We start from the raw sequence: 20,158 nt of genomic DNA, 5'->3' as shown, positions 1-20,158 counted from the left end.
TCTGAAACGCATTGCTAGGGAACCACGGTAACTAAAAAATATACATTTCAAAAGTGATTGCTGAGGCTTAGAAACCATTGTTGCCCGACAGTTTTTTTTTATTTTTTTTATTTTTTTTGCCCATTTCGGACATTTACCCTGCTCTGACGAAATTTTAAAGTAGCCTATCGTTCAAGTCTGGTCCCGTTAGGTATATATGAAAAATTTGGCGACGATCGATCTAAAATTGTAGATTTGTATAGAGAACACACACACAGAAAATCAATTTTATATATATACAGATAGATAGATAAATTAACTTTTCCAGTGTCAGTGCATTTTAAGCCTTCTGAGGTTATTGTAAATAAACAAAATAAATAAATGTGTGTGTGACACCCGTGGGACCGAAACTTTAGTAAGCTAACGAGGAGTGCCCCTTAATGGACAGCAAAATATATCGAGTCTCGTGTGTCAATGTAATTCAAGAATGCGTCCGTTCGGGGAGGTGTTCACTACAGGACTGTCCGTTGTGGGAGATTCCACTGTAATAATGATCGTGTTTCTTATGTTAATCACAACAGAGTAGTAAGGGTATGTTCCTTGGCTAGGTGAAACCTTATGGAATTATAGCGGTATGGAACCGCTTTACCATACTTACTTGGCTTACCATAGGACTACTTCAGAAACCACACCACACACTGACTCACGAATATACGATATACTGCAATTTACTGTCGTTAACGGGTATGGTTGGAAATGAAGGCGACATCTATCGGTGGTTGCCTAAAGCTCGTTAGAGAAAATATCTTGTTATTTACATTCTTCCACGGGATCGAACCTGGAACCTAACGGCAGCTTTCACGGTGGTAGACGAGCATCGTACCACCACGCGGGCATCATATACGACTGGACTTGGGAAAGGAGTGAAGGGAACAGCAGCATCCATGATTACCACATAGGAGGGGAAGTGACCGGGCCCGGGGACCATGGTGCATCCCTTTGTTATTTCTTGCCTATATACTGCAGTTACTATACACATAGGCCTGTAAATATGCTGACCTGGGGGCCCATTATCAGGATGTGAGGTTCATTGCCGCAAAAGTACAACCCGGACTGCATGTTTTATCAGGACTGCTTAACAAATTCTGTGGCATTCCAAGCATGATTGTGGTTATGAAAAAAAAAAATTAAAGTCTTTATATTTTTGGTTTTTTCTCATCTCCCGGTTGGGCATGTAGTCGGAAAAAAAAATACATGCCCGGTCAAAGTTTTTACACGCCTCGGACATAACGGTCAATAAACTTGTCCAACACTTCTAGGAGCATCAAAATCTTACATTACAGGAAAAGATAATCGTACATAGTGAATTTTGTCTTACTATTGCATGAGATATATTATTTCTTTGACCGTATTATACGAAATTCCTCAAATTTTGATGAAAGAGATTTTTGATGATAGAGAAATTTTGGGGAGAAAGAAAGAGAGATTCAAAAGATAGATAAAAAAGCAGAAAAGTACTTTGTAGCAATCTCGAGGGAATGTAATAGTCTAAAAAAGATATGATTATATTCGAATACTTTGCATACATATATTGTTAGAAAGGGTTGTATACGTCGCGCATACAAAGTGAAAACTTTTTCTTTCCGATATTCTTATTCACACATAAGGAAAGAAAAAAAAACCCCTTTGTTCCGTGGAAAACGGAAGGCGTTGATGTCGATAAAAGTGTTTTTTCCTTTTTCTTTTTTTTCTGGTGCTGATCTATTTCAAATGGCGACATTGAGTTGTTATTAACCCGTAATGGAGCGATCCAAAAAGGACGTCGAACTTGACGAGATCGTATCTGAGAATTCCTGACGGCGATTAAAAAAAATAGCTATAGAGAGTGTTTGGAGAAAGAAAAACAGAAAAGAGTATTATTATTATTGTGTGCCAGTGTTACATTCAAATCAGTTATTGACAGGTAGCCCTCGTTCTGTTTACCCAGAGGGTCGGTAGTAATCTCATTTGATTCAGACGCCCGGACAGGTTTTCCTTCCTCTGCCAAAGTTTAATCTTTGAAGGTTCTTGACCAGCACAAATCGTTAAAAAAATAGAGAGAGAGAGAAAAAAAAACTGACACATCACAATCTTTTTATTACTTGATTCATTTATTTACCCATTACATATTCAGCGCTTCGGCACAAAGTAACGAGGAAAGTGTCTCTTTGGGGCATGACAAATGTAGATCACGGGGAGAGTGACCCAATACACACAGTTCTTGTATTGATTGAATTCTTCGGAAGAAATTTCTTATTTGTATCTAACCGCAAAGTTCGAGAATTTCGAGATAAGTCAACCACCGTGGTACAATTTCTTATAAATGGAGGTTAAGGTGGGAACTCCGATTTCCGAAATAAAAGGGGGCTGAACCAACACCTACTAGATAATATTACGAAATTCTCTAGTAAGTGGTGGCTGAACCCATTTCTTATGTGAGTAAATGCAGCCGACGCTCGTTATAACTACTCCCATCGTTATGTCGGAAACGTACGTCATATCAGAAGGAAAACATGGAGGATACTCGTTAAATGAAGACATTTTAGACTTATTCTACCGGTCGTTATAATGGACTGGTTGCTATAACGTGGGGTCGTTATATCGAGCGTCGACTGTCGTATAGGCCAAAATAGCTTTGAAAGGAAAAAGCCTAGAAAGGGTCGAACATGGCAGAAATTCGCATGTTTCATTTTCATAAATCATCCAATAATAATTCGCTCAAAAACTATTTCCGCTATTCCTTTGATCAGAGGCGTACGCAAGGAAGGGCACAGGGTCCTGTGCCACCACCACCCCCTCCCCCTAAAAGACGATAAAAAAATTTGAATATTTTTCAAATATCTTCGAAAAATGATTGAAACAAAATTATCGCGAAAGAAAATACATTTATATGTTACCATAATCAATTTCAGTTGATTCAAAATGCTTTTTGAAGGTTGTTAACATAGAATTCTCAGTAATAAAGTCATTATACCCTCCCAAGCCCGGTGTGCTCCCCCCTCCAAAAGTCAATCCTGCGTAAGCCCCAGAAGTTTGCATACACCCCACTCTCTCCCTGTTTGCATAGTTTAATTTTTTTTAAAGTTAAAAGCACATACGTGTTTTAACCAATTATTTACCATTGTGTCTTTTTTTGGGATGCTTAATTTCATTTCTAATTTAGCAGTGGAATTTTCAGTTTTGATTGTTGTTCCTAAATTTTGAACTGATTGCTGTAAACGTTACAAACCCAATGAAAACATTCTATAATTTTTAATGAATAATCATTAATTAATTAGAAAATAATTTAATTTTTTAATAATTTCAATTCAATTAAACTTTTTCCCTATAGTTTTCTTTTCATATTTCATTCATGTTATCATTTTTATGTAATTTTTAAAAAAAAAGTTAAATGGAGTTTTGGCATATAATAGAGTATAATGGGCACATAAAGTATGTGGATCATGTAAAAAATTTTTTAACTTGTTCCGGATACGCAAGATTTTACTTTAGGGCATGATATTCGATGTGTGTGTATGTTTTAATGTTCATTTTCAAATAATAAAAACAATTGTATAAATGGGGAAAAACACCTGTTTTAGTTAAAATGAAATGTGGGTGACAGCAGATAAAAATATTTAATTGTAACACGAACGAAGAACAGTCCCGCTCACCCTACTTTATGTTTTCTCGCATAATTTCTCAATAATATCCGTGTATATTGAATCATTGTCGTACCATCAAATGTTGTGAAGAAAAATTAGAAGTGGTGACATACCAGCACTTGAAATATTTCGCAATTCATACGTAAGAATCATGATATTAGGTGAAGAAGAATGTATTGCGTGATATCATCAGATGTTCGACAAAATGCGCTTTATCTTATCATTTTGAATGACGAATGAGGAAAAGGCCAACGGGATCTTTCTGTCATCGTGTCTGTCGCAAGAACGTTAATCGTTCATTTGTATTTATTTCATCGAATCATTGCGAAAATTTGGAATTTTTAATCCGGAATTTCGAATACAATTTCCCTTTCAAAATTGAATATGATTTTTAATTATGATTATTCGAATTGAAAACTGACGTTTTGCGTGGCATAAAAAATTATTTATGAAAAATTCAAAGGCAATTTTTTTTTCAAGCCTAATTCAACCCGAAGTGAAGCTAAAATTCACCCTTTCCCCATTTAACCCATAAGTAGAAAACCCGTAAGTAGGGAGAATATGGCTTAAAAATGCATCAGTTGTGTGCTATATCACCATGGCATAGAATATGGTATTGGCGTCTACATTTTTCATATATGATGGCTAAATCAGAGTCTAAGGATGACAAAAGATTTTCTGAATTCACTTTCAACACGGACAGAAGTTTCAAGTCCCGGAAAAATCGGAAAAGAACATCATTTAGGACCATTTTTCTTTTGCAAAAGCAATTCTTAGCTGCTAAGAAATGTGGCTGGAGCCTAAATATTTCTTCGATTCGTCAAGCCCTGGAGTACAATATCCATAAAATAAAATTTTTATTGGTGAATAGCAATGAGAGTTCTTGTCAGAATACATCAATAGACATGTTTAGTCGATAGAGACATCGATAGAGATGTTTGAGTGCTTCCCGAGTTTTCAAGTTTCAAAGCGATTTCGAGAAACTCTCGATATTCTTATTTTTATTTGAATCCTTTGTATTCTTGCAGCCAAAGAAACGTCTACGCACACACTTATTATAAAAAGCAAAGAAAAAATAATTTTGTGTAATGTGGGTTTTCACCGCGACAGAAATGAAGGAAATTTTAGTGCAGTCTGCCGAAACTAAAAGGGTGGGTTTTTCTCGAATTTAAATCGATTGATTCAGCCAGAACACCAGGAATTAAAGAATAAGTTCGCGGTCAAGTAAACACGTTTCTTGTGCAAAACATAAAAAGCCGAAGAAAATACCAAATAATGGGGTAGGACAGAAATTTTTTAGTTTTTCCTATAAATGATGAAAAATTGGTCCTTATAAATAAATTGCTTTGATACAGGAATTTCAGAGAGATCAGCTGAAACTAGAAATGTATCCAATTCTGTATGACTTGCTATTACGCATTCATACAATGGGAAATCATCGTTTTCAAGATTTAATCATTCGCGTTGAAAGATTATGAAACCAGAATCGAATCAACATTAATCTAATAAAAACATTATGTATCTTTGTTCATGGACTCATGTTCGGTCTCGAAAAATATACCTATTAGAAACAAACTGTGATTCAATTTTGTGAGTGAAGCATCTTTTCATGCTTCTGCAATATAAGTTGGAAAAAAAAACTGGTATAAATATCACACATTCAAGTGATGTAATAATTTTGAGCAGTAAGATCCATTCGGAGTTTATGGAAAATATTTTTTTGCTGAGGAATTTGATTTTATTATTCGATAGATTCATTTATTGGTTTTCATTTTTTAAGAATATTCTCAAATTTTAGGACTGTTATTGTTTTGGAATAGATTACATAAACATTCACACAGCTACCGGCTGAATATGTCTTAGTCACCGGTAGTAGTAAGTTGGAAAAACACATAATCGTTGCTACTTGTTATATTCTCGGAGAAATCGGTCAGTGGTCCCACAATTTTATTGAAAAGAAAAAAAGAAGAAGAAATAAAACCCGATTCCGGATATATCGAGGGTATAGATCAATACAAACACAACTGAATAAATACGAAGTCTTAACGCACGACTAGCTCAAAAACATTTTCAAATCCAAATCCTTATTTGTCTTGCCCCAATGGCTCTTTGCTCGATATAGACATAAGAAGCCAGACAAAATACGTACAAGACAGACCAAAAAAACGTCCCCAGGCTTGTGGAAATGAACTCGGTAGCTTCTATTCTCGGCGTCTTTGGGTGACGACGTCGAGACGGAAAAAAAAATTTAACCCCATCTTTTACATAATATTTACAAGGTGATTCGGAAATCTAAAGAAGGAAAAAAATGTACCAAGTCATCTGTGTGGTTGCGACGCTTGTTAGTGAAATTGGACAGAAGAATTTATTTTATCTGAATGATGGGTTATTGTCGAGAGTCGAACTTAATCAAAGTGATATACAATTCATGACAAACAGATACGTGATGCAAAATCAGCCGAAAGATTTAATGCAAAGGGCAATAACATATTAGATCTGCTTATATCTTCATATAATGGCAGATAATACATTATCTGCTCTGCCAAGGTTAGCATTATTATTCTAGTTAGGACAGGGTTTTTCGATTTTAGTTTCAAACTAAGAACCATAAAATATTACACATTTACCCAAAAAATAAAATTTAATGTATTCTACATTCGATTACTACATCGTATTCCAAAGAGGAAAAAAATTAGTTTCCATCAGGTGATGGAAGACATCGCAATAATTACATTATCTCCCGTGTTATCAGATTACCGCTTTTCAGTGATAACACACGTGGTTGACTCTGTCTGTGGTTGCTTATAAAATTAAAGTGAAATACAGGGTGTCACATAAATTCGTAAATAGTTCATAAAAATCAAAGTAATTGGTGAAATTTGGATGCGGTTTGCGAAAAAGTTATTTTTTCAAGGGAGATATTTTTTGGTACAGGAAAAAAAAAACAGTTAAAATTTTTGTGGCTAGAGGACGTGATACGAACGCAAATCACAGAATTCCGAACTTTTGTTCAATCTTTTTTATTACCGTGGCCGAGGTAAAACAACATCAATAGAGTTTGTCCACCAGTATCAACATCGCAATGAGAACCCTATGTAAGAGCCAGCAACATAATAATGCTGCTGCCTTTAAATAAAAATTTGTTGAAATATCGGTGACCGAAATTGAAAAAACTGAAATTATGCAAAACTGACCACCTCAAAAGGAGTACCGACATAGACGTATAATGTGGCAAAAATCAAGAATTGCAACTATCAATATCTCGACAAATTTTTCCTTCCAACATTAATCTGTAAATTTCTTACTGTTTCATTGAGGGAGGCGATGTTAAAAAAAATTCGATTGTCCTAAAACTTTTAATTGTTGTACACCGATAATCAAATTACGGAGTTTACTTATCATTTACGGAAAACTATTATTTTACGCAAGCTGCACGACTGAAAACTACCACAACATTTTTCCTCTTTTTCCCAATATTTTTTATATTTTATTTAAATTTTAAAATTTCACAAACTTTTCATGAAACACCCTATACTAGTCGATATATATATATATATAATCTATATTTCGTTAATTTATATGATATCTATTCCCCCACATAAATCACTATTCCATCACTCATCTAAACTTCACACACAAAGCAGAAATTTTTTTTCCTCCCACTTTCACAAAAATGTACCGAATTTTCAAAAACCGAGGGAATCGGAAAATCTTCCGAATGAGTGAAAACCATATGCAAGTCTATATAAACCTTTAAAAATGCACTGTAGATTTGAATACATTTGAATATCTGGTGCTTCTCTCTCTCTCTCTCTCCTCAGGAGTTATTTCGTAGTCTCTTTCATTGGATTTCGGCTATAAGATTATTATTCGACAGACTGTAAAGGACTAAATTTTTTAATAAATATGCAATTACCTATTCATGCTTTTCACGGGTAAAAAATATTTTAAATTTCATGAACCACCTTATTCAATACTAATTGCTGATTTATAGCTTCTTAGCATAAAATTTATATAGTAAACGCCAATCTGGTACTTGAACGGTCAAGCTGCAGCTAGTGATAGTATTCAAATTACAGTATGATTTATGAAAAAACATTTTAACCTCTAAAAACTTTTAAAAAATTGATTAAAATTGAATGAAGATTGCTACTGAAAGGAGTCCCACACCGAGAGGTTAGCGCACAAGCGTCTCGGCAAGTATGAAATAAAAAGTGCCATTCGGAATTGGCAATAAATTGTAGTTACCGGGATGTAATTAGCCCCGTATTCAAAAAAATGAACGTGGTTCGACAAAAATTATCAATTCAAATTAATGGCTAATAAAAACAAATTAAAAATTTTTTATTTTCGAAATTATGTTAGCAGGAAATAAAAATCGGTATTCTTAAAAGAAACGTTCTCTAGGTAATCTGAGAGTGTTTATTGTCATAAAAACAAAGCGATCATCTTCACTCTATTACTTACTTAGTAAGACCTAAGATATAACTTTCATAAATGTCAGGTTCATCCAGTTTATAACGTCTGTCTTAAAGGTCTTTTTCAGGAAATTAGAAGATTATAAGCTTTTTCGTTGTATAACCCTCTATGGTCTCGCGTATATTCGAAAAAACATGGCAGACACATGGTTTAAAAAAAAACATTGCACCAATTTCAGTTTTCAATTTTCTTATATTATTATTATTCTAGAGAGTAAATCTTTGGTGTCATTTCAGTAGAAAATACGGCAGCATAAGTGCAATACTTTTTTTATCTAGAAGGAGTCGATTCCTTGTTAGTGTCATTTTTTGACAGCTGTTGAAATTTTACGTGTTCATAGATTTATAAAAATGCACAGAATTGAGAGAATTGAAAATAAAATTCAAGATAAGAACAATTCAACTTTGCTAAGAAATATTTTATCTGTTTATAGATAACATTAAAATAAAGGCAAACTATATTTTAAACCATTTAGCCATTAATTTGCCAATTAATCATTTCAGCTAATTGAAAAATCCACTCCAATTAATCAAATTCTTGTGTTGATGTATTTCGATGCGTGTTTCGATTAGAAATACGCTAACAACACCAATGTTTTTGCAAAAAAAATGTTTTTAATGGGAGTCACCCCACCCATAAAATCATTTTTATGAGTGGATTCAAATGTTGAAATTATACCGACGTCTGACTGCACCGCTTCTATCCGTGTTCGGCCGTTAAATATTGCTTCTATGTTATGAAATTATTTTTAGAATAAACAAAAACTATGCTCGGATATATATAAAACTCAAAAGAGGTGAATAGATTCCATCGATGGGGGAGATGAATTAATTGTAATTTCAAAAAACGAGATGAAAAAGAGGGATTTTGTATCAAATAAAATGGTAAAAACTTACTTGAACTGATTGCGGTTCGAGTCGGTCTTATAGCATTTGTCGTTGCTCAATTTGACCGCACGTGACGTGGTTGAGAGTCCAGATCCCATGCCGAACCAAGTCACTCATTACACAATACGAACAATATCCGAATACGAAAAACGTGCGAAATGCCACTTCGGTAGGCGCATCGAAATAGTATTATGAGCGCGTGAGCGGATCCCGCGACGACCGATGGTTGTTCCTCTCACTGTGATGTCAACAACGAGAATAAAAAAGCTTTTTCTTTCTTTCTAACGCTATTGAGTCGAGAGCGCTGCTGCTGCTGCTGCTGATGCCCAGACGCACAAAAAACCCGATTTTTGTTCTTCTTCTGCATCCGTCAAATTTTATTGTCGTGTAGCTATATAAGATTTATCACAACCATTTAAAAGATCACTCTGCCACAACATTTTAATTCCTCATTTTTATTTTTATATGCTTACGCATATTTATTATACAAAAAACAAAAGTTCCCCCCCCCCCTCTCCTTTTTTATTGAACTATAATATACAGGGTGATTCCATAACTACCCTTGCCGTATTTTAATTTAAAGATTTATTTTAAGAGAAAGAAATCCAATTTAAAACCCCTATAAAATCAGGAGGAATAGTGATTTTGCTCTGTCGCTTACACAGAGTTAAAGTTCAAACCATGAATGTGTTGAGAGAATGGAGTAAAATGTAAGATTTGCCAAAGTTGGGTGTATGGATGAAAATATGTGTCATTTACAGATTTTTAAGGTGCGGCTTATTTGCCGGAGGGGCACTCAAAAGATTTTTCGCAAAGGTGAAAATTTTCTCTCGGGCTGCCCCTGCCGGCTTATTTGAAAAGACGTGATCTATTCACTAACTTTTTTTCCCGTCACTCTGCTTTGAATACTTTTTATTTTGACTTCATCGTGTACATTTTTATGGTGTATTTAGGAATTTTTTGTGTTTCATTTATTTAATTTTTTTTCCCATGTTCAAACCGAGTTTGCTGCACCCGTAAGTTACGGCTGCACCCCGTTCATTAATGTTGCACATGCTGTATTTCCACTCTATAGACTTCACTAAATCATGTTGCTCCTTTTATTGTAACAACTATCCATTCATGACTAAATTCTCTGAATTATAGCCTTGCGTCATTAGCTTTTTGTTTTACAACTTTCCATGCATTTTCTCAACCTTAAAACCAAAAAAAATATTGCAATTTGTTTGCACAACTGATGTTATTATTTGCTTCGTAATCCTTTTACTCACCCTGTTTCACTTGTTCCCCAGTCAGTTGATAAATAACTTCTTAGTGAATCAACGAAACATTAATTTACTCAGAATATAAATCATCATCACTCAATTAATTATACAGTATTTGCTAAAAGGACAATTTATCGAATCATAATCATTTTGGTCAAAACACAATTTCTCATTGCTCCATTCGAGTTTTTCAAATTACATTTCAATATTTACTCATAAAAAATGAATGATAATTTCTCCTAATTATCTAGAAAATTTCGAAACATGAACGAAACTTTGTGAAATCCAGGAAAAAAAAGATTACAGGGCAAAATGTAATTCTTTGAAACGTCTCTTTCTTCCCCAGTCGATCAACAATTAACCGTTCGGTATTTCAACATTCAGATCGATCGATTCAATTTATGTGAATTGAGTCACAGCGATTGCCTTTAAAGCTGTATTAATTAGTTTTTCGATTGATAAATGAGACAAATTTTCCTTAATCACTTTAAATCTGTGCTCAGATGGCAAAATGTAACAAGTCACTTTTCAAAATTTCACGAGGGAAAATTTGTAAGCAATATTTATCAAAAATATGATACTATGGCTTTTTGACTTACTGCAATTTGCCTCCGTCGGTTCCTCATAAACCGAAAGAGATGGACGAAATTTAGCCCCCCCCCCCCTTCCAAACTTTTGACGAACGAGACTCCAGAATGTGAACAACTCAATTTTTTGGAAAAGTGTGTTAGAACTAGTATTGTACATACTTTTGTGAAAAATTAAATTTATGCAGTGAAATATAGTTTCCTGTAAATCAGGGCAGCCCTTATTAGATGCGAGGGCCGGTGCGAAAATAATTTCAGGGCTTCTTAGCCCCGATTTTATATATTTTGTGGGGAGGGAAATCTGTATCTAAAGATTCATGCATTATCACAGAATATACAAGGATATTGAAACATATCAACTCACCAATGAAAGTTCAGAATTAATCAAAGAAAAATAATAATCCCAGAAATCATGATAATTCAGAATTAATGAGAGAGAGAAATCCCAGAATTGAGAAAGATAGAAAGGAAAATTTAGAATTAAAGAAAGAAATAATTGCAGAATTGATGAAAACTCAGAATTAATGAGAAAAATAGTTCCAGAATCAAATCAGTTGTGAAGCTGACACCTTATTTACTACAAAAAAAAATTTATTTTTTAATATGTATATGTATATTTTTTTCCACGGCCGCGATAGCTCAGGTCAGGTAAAATACTCGCCTGAAGTACCAAAGAAAGTTTAAAGGTGTCGCGAGTTCTCTACCCGGTTCGTCCTTGCCAGATACTTTCCTGACGCAGGGGTACAATCAAAACGACGACGACGGTTGTACCCCTGCGTCAGAAAAGTATCGGCAAGGACAAACCGGGTATCGAACTCGCAACACCTCTAAACATCCTTTGGTACCACAGAAAAAAATTGCTACCGAGGTTGTCCCACGCCGAGGGGTTAGTACACCCACCTCTCGGTGAGTATAAAAAAAGCTGCCGTTCGGAATCGGCAACAAATTGTAGGTCCCGATCTAATTATCCCTCGCGTGCAGAAAATGACCGTGGTGCAACAAAAATGATCAAATATTTTTTTTTTCACTTCTATTGCCGTAAGTTCGGGGCCCTCCAAACCGCGTTGCTCGGTGGTGTGCGACCGAACCTGTCACACACCCCTTAAGTCTATTCTGCAAGTAAGCAGATCTTGGAATAAATTTCCTGAAAAAAGAATAGCTCCGGATAAATTTCGTACAGCCTGCAGTATTTCAAAGTCTAATAAAACCTAGCAATTAAACAAAAACAAACAGCACAATGGACAAAACAGACAAAAAAAGAAATTAAACAAACACTTTTCGACCCAAAGGGATATAAGAAACCTTCCATGGGTCGTATTGATACATTACATAAAGAATTTCTGGCAACATACATAGATATATTTTACTACAATTGCTGCATTCAAGTCACACCAACTATATTACCTTAAAATGTTGAACTATAGTCTGATATGTCGAAATAGAGATATATTTTCTTACACAACAAAAATATAAACAAATTTTACTCCTTATATCATTTGCAATTTCATTAACTATCGAACGAAACGAACCGCTCCATATCTGCTATTTCCAGTATACGATCCTTTATAGTCTTTTTAAACATATAAAATGATTGCTGTTGTCTAATAATATCATCAAATTCTCTACATATTCTCGGAGCAAGAAAACATATTGATTTTTTGAAAATTGTTTTTTTAGGTAATGGTATTTGATATAAATATTGTGATCTCATAGTTCTTCTTTGTATATTCACTCTGGGATACCAATCAGGATTCTTATAGATGTATACTAAAACTTTATACAGATAAAGTTGCCGTATATTAAATTGGATCAATGATACTTTATTTCGTGCAGAACTGTTAGTTTGTATAATGTCACGTCGCAAACAGTCATAAAGATTATCAATAGTATGGATTGAATTTTTATATGTTCCCCCCCAAACTTGTAGTCCATATAAAATATGTGGGAACACCCATGCAAAAAATACTTCTTTCAAACTTTGGTGTGAGATGATAGCCTTTAATTTATACGTCATTGCTGTGATTGCTCGTAATTTATTAACAACTTGATCAGTATGATCTTTCCATTTTAGGTTAGATGAAATAATGATTCCAAGATATTTATAATGCTGTACTCTTTCAATGTATGAACAGTTACATATAGTATTTGAAAGAAAGTCGTCACATTCATGAAATTTCATTAAATCTGTCTGTGTGCTTAATTGCTGTTAAAACTTAATTTAGTACGTTTTACTCATCGTTAAAGTTTTCCTTGAGGGTTTTAAAATACAATCGTTGCTCTTCGTAACGAGCCCCCCCCCCCCTCCCCATTATAGCATTCATTCCATTACAACTGCCGGTAGGATGGGTCCAAAATGTTTTCATATAATGACAATTTTACCGCCTGGTTTCAATGCTTTCCGAAAAAACATTAACTTTCGGGGAGGGGGGGGGGGGGTGTTGCACTAATTTTCAATAATTCTATTCCCCCTTACTGAAATCCCTTTAGATTCTGACCTAGAAATCGTTGAAGCTGAATGGTGCCAAGCTAACTCTTTCCTCTGGCCTTATTTTCTATCTATTTACCGCCGGTTTCCGATTTTCACTTGCTTGTCCAACTCGAATCAATCGTCGAAAGTTTCTTTAATATGCATTCCCTGCTTATCTCAGGAGACTGGAACATCCCGGGAATCGATTGGAAAAATTTGAAATCGCTGTCTGGCAACCACTGAATCAACAATAAAGTCTCGGACGTCTTCTATAAGCTTAATACCAACAAGAACTACTGTTCACTCCAGCTCCACCCTCGATCTTATCGCCACCTCTAACCGAAGACTTGACACTTACACCTTCGAAGGTTGTTCAGATCACAATATCCCATTTATTGATTTTCTCTTCGTTACTCTATCCCTTCTTACAAACTCGCACCCAAACGTAATTTTAACAAAGCCAATTACCCTCCAATTACGATCCATTCTTCGCTCCCATTTCAATGAGTTTCTATCAATTTCCCCCTTAATTAAATATCAGGATTAAATATTAGGCATTATAATGGAATAAAAAAATATTTTTTAAGCGAAATGAAAATAAGAACATACAAAATTATTTATAAAAATTTTGAAAATCCACCGAAATAAGAAGAAAAAAATGCCAAAAGAAAACGTGGGTTTGAATAAGCCGCAAGCACTAAAAAATAACTTTTGAAGATATATATAAGCCGCAGATTTGTTACGGGAAATTCTTTGAGGCGAAATATTCAAACAAAGAATAATTGTGTCTGGATAAGGGCTCTATCGTAATAGAATGAATGATTAAAATAGCGTCCGGGGACCATTAAGCAGGGGCTCGAAATTCATAATTCAAATGGGGTTTCATCGCCGGGAAATTGTTATTTGGCCGTAAAATATGGGTGATCCCCCCCCCCCTCCGGAATGACCGTTAAGAGAGGGTTTTACTGTAATTGAACATTAACTACTTTTCAACATAATTTTCTTGGCCAGTTAGACATTCAGATCATGTTACCAACTTCTCCATCCCAAACTGAAAAAAAAAAAATCATGCCTTTCCGTTTAACGTAGTTACAAAAAACTCGAAGCTGTAAAAACGCTCTCATGAATAACTAGCAACCATCTGCCTAAATTTTATGTTGAGAAACTTAGGAACCTACTTTATCTCACAATTTTTAGTTAATTGTTAGAACCCTATATCTTCAAATTACCCTCAACATGCATACAGTTATGAGTTTTCCCTTTCATAGTCATCGTACAGAATAAAAAGTCGCATTACAGTAGAACTTGGTCAATTCGAACTTAGTTCACTCGAATTTTGAATAATTCGAATTTTTACGAACTCCCCTTGAGCTTTCTATCTAATTTAATGTTAAAATTTCTTGTTTTTTTTTTGGATAATTCGAAGTTGGAGTAAAAAAAAATCATGATTTTTGTATGAGCAAATTTATTTTGGAAAAAAAACACGAAGCAAGCCCCAAACTTTGATTTTCTCGATGACGTTGTTGAATAACAAATTTTTAAAGGTAAATTAAAGTTTGAAAACTATATTTTTCTCCTGCTCTTTTTTTTAAAATTTAATGCACATTTCAACATTGTTCAGCTGAAGTGCATTGAAACTGTACCATTTAGTACCTCCTTCTAACCAGATCATGGCCCGCCGCTCTGTCTGAATGCAAAGATATAAGCAGGTGGTCGATGAAGACCTTCACCATGCCGGAAGCCGGGCGTATATGTGTTGTGAACCTAACGTGAAGTTTGTTTCTGTGTAATACTTGTTATAGTGCTGACATCTATATTTCGAACTATGAGTGAAGTGGAATGATTGAATATTTGTACCGTTGTAGGCCTTACCACTCAATACCGATTATGATTTTCTACCTATAGATCAAAGTGCAACATTCAAAATCTGAATCTTTTTGTCGTTAATAATAGTATAGAAAGTATCGGAAAGTTCAGATTGTTATTCGTTAATGAAAGCATATTTCATTAATATCATAAGAATGATAAGCATAATTTAGGAAACAATTTTGCAACTGATAATCATGAACTGTGTCCGTAAATCAAGCTTTGAGCATGGTCAAGAAATTCTTCAGTGATACCGATTCTCTCTCCAGAACAGTGAAACAATGTAGCAGCAAATGCATAAGTTCAATTATATTACAATTAATAAATTATTAAAATTTGGGAAGTTTCTTAACCGATGATAAAATTTTAATAATTGATAACAATTATCATATGTGAATGTTGATGATTAATTAATGGATTTAGTACTTTTACGGATTCAATATAAGTAAATTGGATAGTCAGAACTTTCTTCCAGTGAATCTAAACATGGACTTCGAATCAATCAAGTTCGACTGTATTTGTTAATCAATGCACATTGATCATTATGAAGTAAGCGCATACACACACACAATCGTGGATTTTTTCCCCCCTTGGAACTTTGAACCACATTTCCTTTTTGTAACGGGTTTCGACGCCACACTAACGTTATGTCTTACGAGATTGTAACGACGATGGCGGTTTTTCGATCTCTCACTGTTCCAATTTTTTATTTCTTTCACTCTTCATATTAAGACAGATTAGGGCAAAGCTGCCAGATTACGAGAGATATTCGGGTGTTTATCATTTATATATATTTTCATTTTCAAGCTCGGATGAGCAGCAAACACACACAAAATCGAAGAAAGGTGTCAGTTGGGGGGGGGGAGGCAATAAATGCGGAAACGAAAACAAGATTCGTTAACAAATTCGTTTCAATCTAAGAAATGGTTACACTCATCTCCGAAAATGATCGCGAAGAAAAACAAGGGATTCATTATTTGAGTGTTACTCCTTCCATTTTTAAAAACATCTCTCAAAGCTTGCGTTAACATCGGACTGAATCGAATCACTCATTCATTTTTATTACTAATGTGGCACCAAAGGGACATAATCAGGCCACCAAAACGAACCTTTTACGTGTCTTCCGTGTTTTGAATCGCTTCGATGATGGCTGCTTGTCCGGTATTCAAAAGATTTTCATAACTTTCTTCAAATAAACCTGTTTTAAAAATATTTCCGTAATTCGAAAAAGTACTAATATGGATGTAAATTCACATACATTTCGCTGTACTATAATTTAATTTGGTATCAGTACTTATTTTCTTATTTTAAAATAGTTGGATACACACACGGTGTGTATTCAAATATCGTTAAAATCGTTATATCGATAAAGATACTCGATATAACAATATTTTTTTCAAATCCTGTTTGGAATAGTTATAGTCTGATGTTAAACTCCTCTCGATATAGAACGAAATCTTTTACAACGATAAACCTCACTATAACGATATTTTTTCACGATATTTCGAAACCGCTACAGTGATACTATTTATAATTCATTCAAACTCACCTTCGATCTATTTTTAAATCCCTCATCAGCGATTATTTCGAGAATGTTTAATGACATCGGTATTTTGTGCTATCTACCGTCCGAATGTGTAATTGAAGTTCCCAATCAATTATAACTTTTTGTTCCGAATAAATGCTTGTAAATACATTCTATGACGGTACCAACACGCAATTCAAAAAAAATGCCAACAACAGCATAAATTTGGTGGTGACTTATTAGAATGCTATCTCTCGATATGACGATAATCTCTTTACAACGACATTTTTTCTTGGTCCCCAAAGTATCGCTATATCGAGGTTTCACTGTATATCACTTGAGTGGAAATTGTCACTTGTATTGTCTCCTCTCACGGAATCGTTTCCACGACATACCTCTATGTATTCGTCTTTCAGAAAGCTTTTGAGCCATTTCATGTAAAATGAAAGATTAAGCTGAGAGAAAATTTAAAAAAGGGGGAATTGCCTTGACTTCAATGTTTTCGGTGCAAGCAGCAAGACTCTCAACGTCACAAACTGACATCTTATGAACATCTTAGGAACTTATCTTTTTATCTGCATATATGAGGCAACCACATCACATAGGAGGACACATACGGCTCGACTAGGTTGTGTACGTAGTGTAAAATAAAAAATATCTTGTTTCTAATCTTCCTTTAAAGCAGGGGGTCTTCAACCTTCCACGCATGGTGAGCCCAAAAAAAATCTATGAAACCAGAAGGCCAACAAGTGATACTGTGTTTCCAACGTAAAGTCTCTCGCGAAACCCTTAAGGCTAAACGCTCTTAATGATGATGAGGCAGTTCTACGTAACTCAAACAAATATTTGAATACTGCATTTACCCAAAAAAAAAAATATATCTATTGCTGTCTCATAAGTATCATAACCCCCCCAGGCAAAATGAAAGAGGGCATGGGTGAGCACCGAGATCAAGCGGGAGAAAGGGGAAAACTTTATTCCTGCATTAAATGTACCCTCTAACATTTTCTTTTCCTAAATAGTGGGCAAGGGCACATTCTCTTTTATTTCACCTGCAGAGACCTGTTGTTTCTTTGCGAACAGAGTTTTGATATCTCGATATCTGCGCGAAATGACGAAAATAAAATGCTACGTCATACACTATAAAGAATTTTTCTCTGCTCAGCAAAAAACTCTGTGTACATCTGTGTACAAGGAAGCATTCTCAGTCACTTTCAGACTCTAAACGTCCATACTTTGCAAACTTATACACCATGAAAAAATGGAGGCGTAGTCACTTTTGTTCGTAACCAATAAAGGGGTAAAATTAAAATTTTATCATTAAAAATTTGCTTTCCAGAAAATAAGTGCACAGTATATATATATATATATATATAGAAATGTCCTCTCTACTTATTAATGCACGATTCATCGAAAGACTGGCTATTTGTGGAAATGATGATTACAAGGAAGAAAATTCATCTCTGCCCCACGAGGACTCGAACCCTGGTCTCTCGTTTGCCGGACGAGTGCTCTAAAACTAAGTGCTACCAACTAAGCTATGGAAAAAGATAGATTATTTCGATCTTGGAGAGTATATATATGTTGAAAGGCTCCGTACATTGACGGCGGCAGCCAATCAACTAATAACTCTTTGTAATGAGAAAATGTCAATGTAAGTGTGAAAAATGTTTAATATCTTAGGGACAATGTGTGTAGGAAAAGCTCTGTTTATATAACGTTTTATTACGTTTTGGCACTTGATAAACTAGATTACATCTCTCTCTCTATTGGTAGTTCTATAGCTCGATTTTTCGTTAAGTTTTTTTCATTCAACTGTGAAAATTTGATAACTGTATAGAAAGTTTAGTCTCAAAGATATAGAGTATTATCTAATTTCCGAATATTCTCGTAATATGCTCCTCCCCAGGCACTGATTGCATAATTAATAATTCAATATATTCATGCATAAGATAAATCATTAATAAATTTTATCGATGAAGTTTTTCATTATGTAAATAACCACTGTATATTTTCTAATCTTTTTAATTAAAATATCACAGTGCGAGTTACCTTTAAGATCATTCTGCATTTCTCTCATTAATTCTGACATGTGTTTTCTAAAAGTAATTATTAATTACTTTTTTTTCTTACAGTTCTGGAATACATTTCTTCATTGATGTTGAATTCTGGAAAAAAACTTCGAGGGCCGCCTGTGGCGCTTAGGCCACGTGTTGAAAGCCCTCTTGCTTTGAAGTCACCTTCTATCCAACTGTAAAGTTGTTCATCTCAGTCTTCGGCAGACTCGGAACGAAATATCTCTATTAACCGAAGTATCACTGTATGTGTAGTGTATACATTATGTCACGTTGTATAATCACTTAAAAGATGCAATATATTTTCCTGCATCTTGATTTCCATTTCTTAAGCTTGTTCCTAATTCGAGCACCTGTCGTTTTTAGTTCAAAATATAGAATGCAGATGGCAGCACTAGCAGAACATTAAACACTCATACCTCTGACACCAACCATTAGGGTCACTCACTGAGAACACAAATTACGGCATGTAACAGTTCCTCAAAAATTCTCCAGAAGAATGCTTTCGCGACGCTTGTATAATTAAGTATGTAGTAGAGTATTTTCCTGCCCCTAATTGTCTTGGGTCCTACAAGTCGTATCTAGTAAAATTCTTTATGCAATAACATGTGAAAAAAAAGTTACTGCTGATAAGTAGGGGGTCGTTCACATAATTATTTCAAACACAAATATCTTATTTATTTAACTATCTCTCTTAACTAGTTAGTAAATAGTGGTTTCGTGGATTCGAAACCAGTTCCGAAAAAAATTAAAAAATATATAATGATGATTATATACTGCTCAATATAATGCACGATGCTATTGAAAACGCCTTCGTCATTGATGTTTCGTCAAAACGTTTTCTGCGTATTAAAGCTCAAAATTACTGTGGTTCATCGTATGATCAAAGCTTTTTTGGGGGATTTTAATATCCTTGTTGAGAAAACTTCTTGATAAGCCGGGTCCTTTTTGTTTTGATCCGGAATAGGTCGGTAGCTCAAAATCGATTCAATAGGGAGGAAAAGAAACATGTTAAAGATCAATAAAAAAATGAAAACGAGAGGTGAATAACAAAAAGCTCGGATTCCCTTCAACTTTATTTCTTGTGTGAAAATATGAAAGAATTTTTTTTTTCTGTGAGACCATTATTGTTTTTTCTTCATTACTCGAAATATAAAAGAAAAATTTGGCATCAAATGCGTTTCACCATCATAAAGAAGGCCGTTCAACTTTCTTACAGAAATGATCGACTTCATGCGCCATGAAATCAAATGTTTCACGTGATCATTAAAGAGAAGGAATGAACCCATGATGGATACGAGAGAAAAGAATGAAAACTTTTAATTTCACTTTTGTTCTCAGATAA

The 20,158-nt window shown here is 34.5% G+C and overlaps 1 protein-coding gene across 1 annotated transcript in view; it reads right to left on the bottom strand.

Moving 5' to 3' along the window:
- Positions 1-9,288, bottom strand: part of LOC149086454 (uncharacterized) — a 32,341-nt gene extending 23,053 nt beyond the window's left edge. Inside the window, exon 1 of the mRNA XM_089255567.1 lies at positions 9,038-9,288. Coding sequence (XP_089111693.1) covers positions 9,038-9,126 — 89 coding nt within the window. The 5' untranslated portion in view covers positions 9,127-9,288. The remainder of the gene's footprint in view (positions 1-9,037) is intronic.
- Between the last annotated feature and the right edge of the window lie 10,870 nt (positions 9,289-20,158).

The sequence above is a fragment of the Pholcus phalangioides genome, unplaced genomic scaffold (assembly GCF_987345545.1).
Source record: "Pholcus phalangioides strain wild (caught in Gottingen) unplaced genomic scaffold, Ppha-v1.0 ptg000004l_1, whole genome shotgun sequence".
In the NCBI taxonomy this organism is placed as follows: Eukaryota; Metazoa; Arthropoda; class Arachnida; order Araneae; family Pholcidae; genus Pholcus; species Pholcus phalangioides.
Note: the sequence above shows the minus strand (reverse complement) of the source record. Positions and strands in the feature narration are given on the sequence as shown.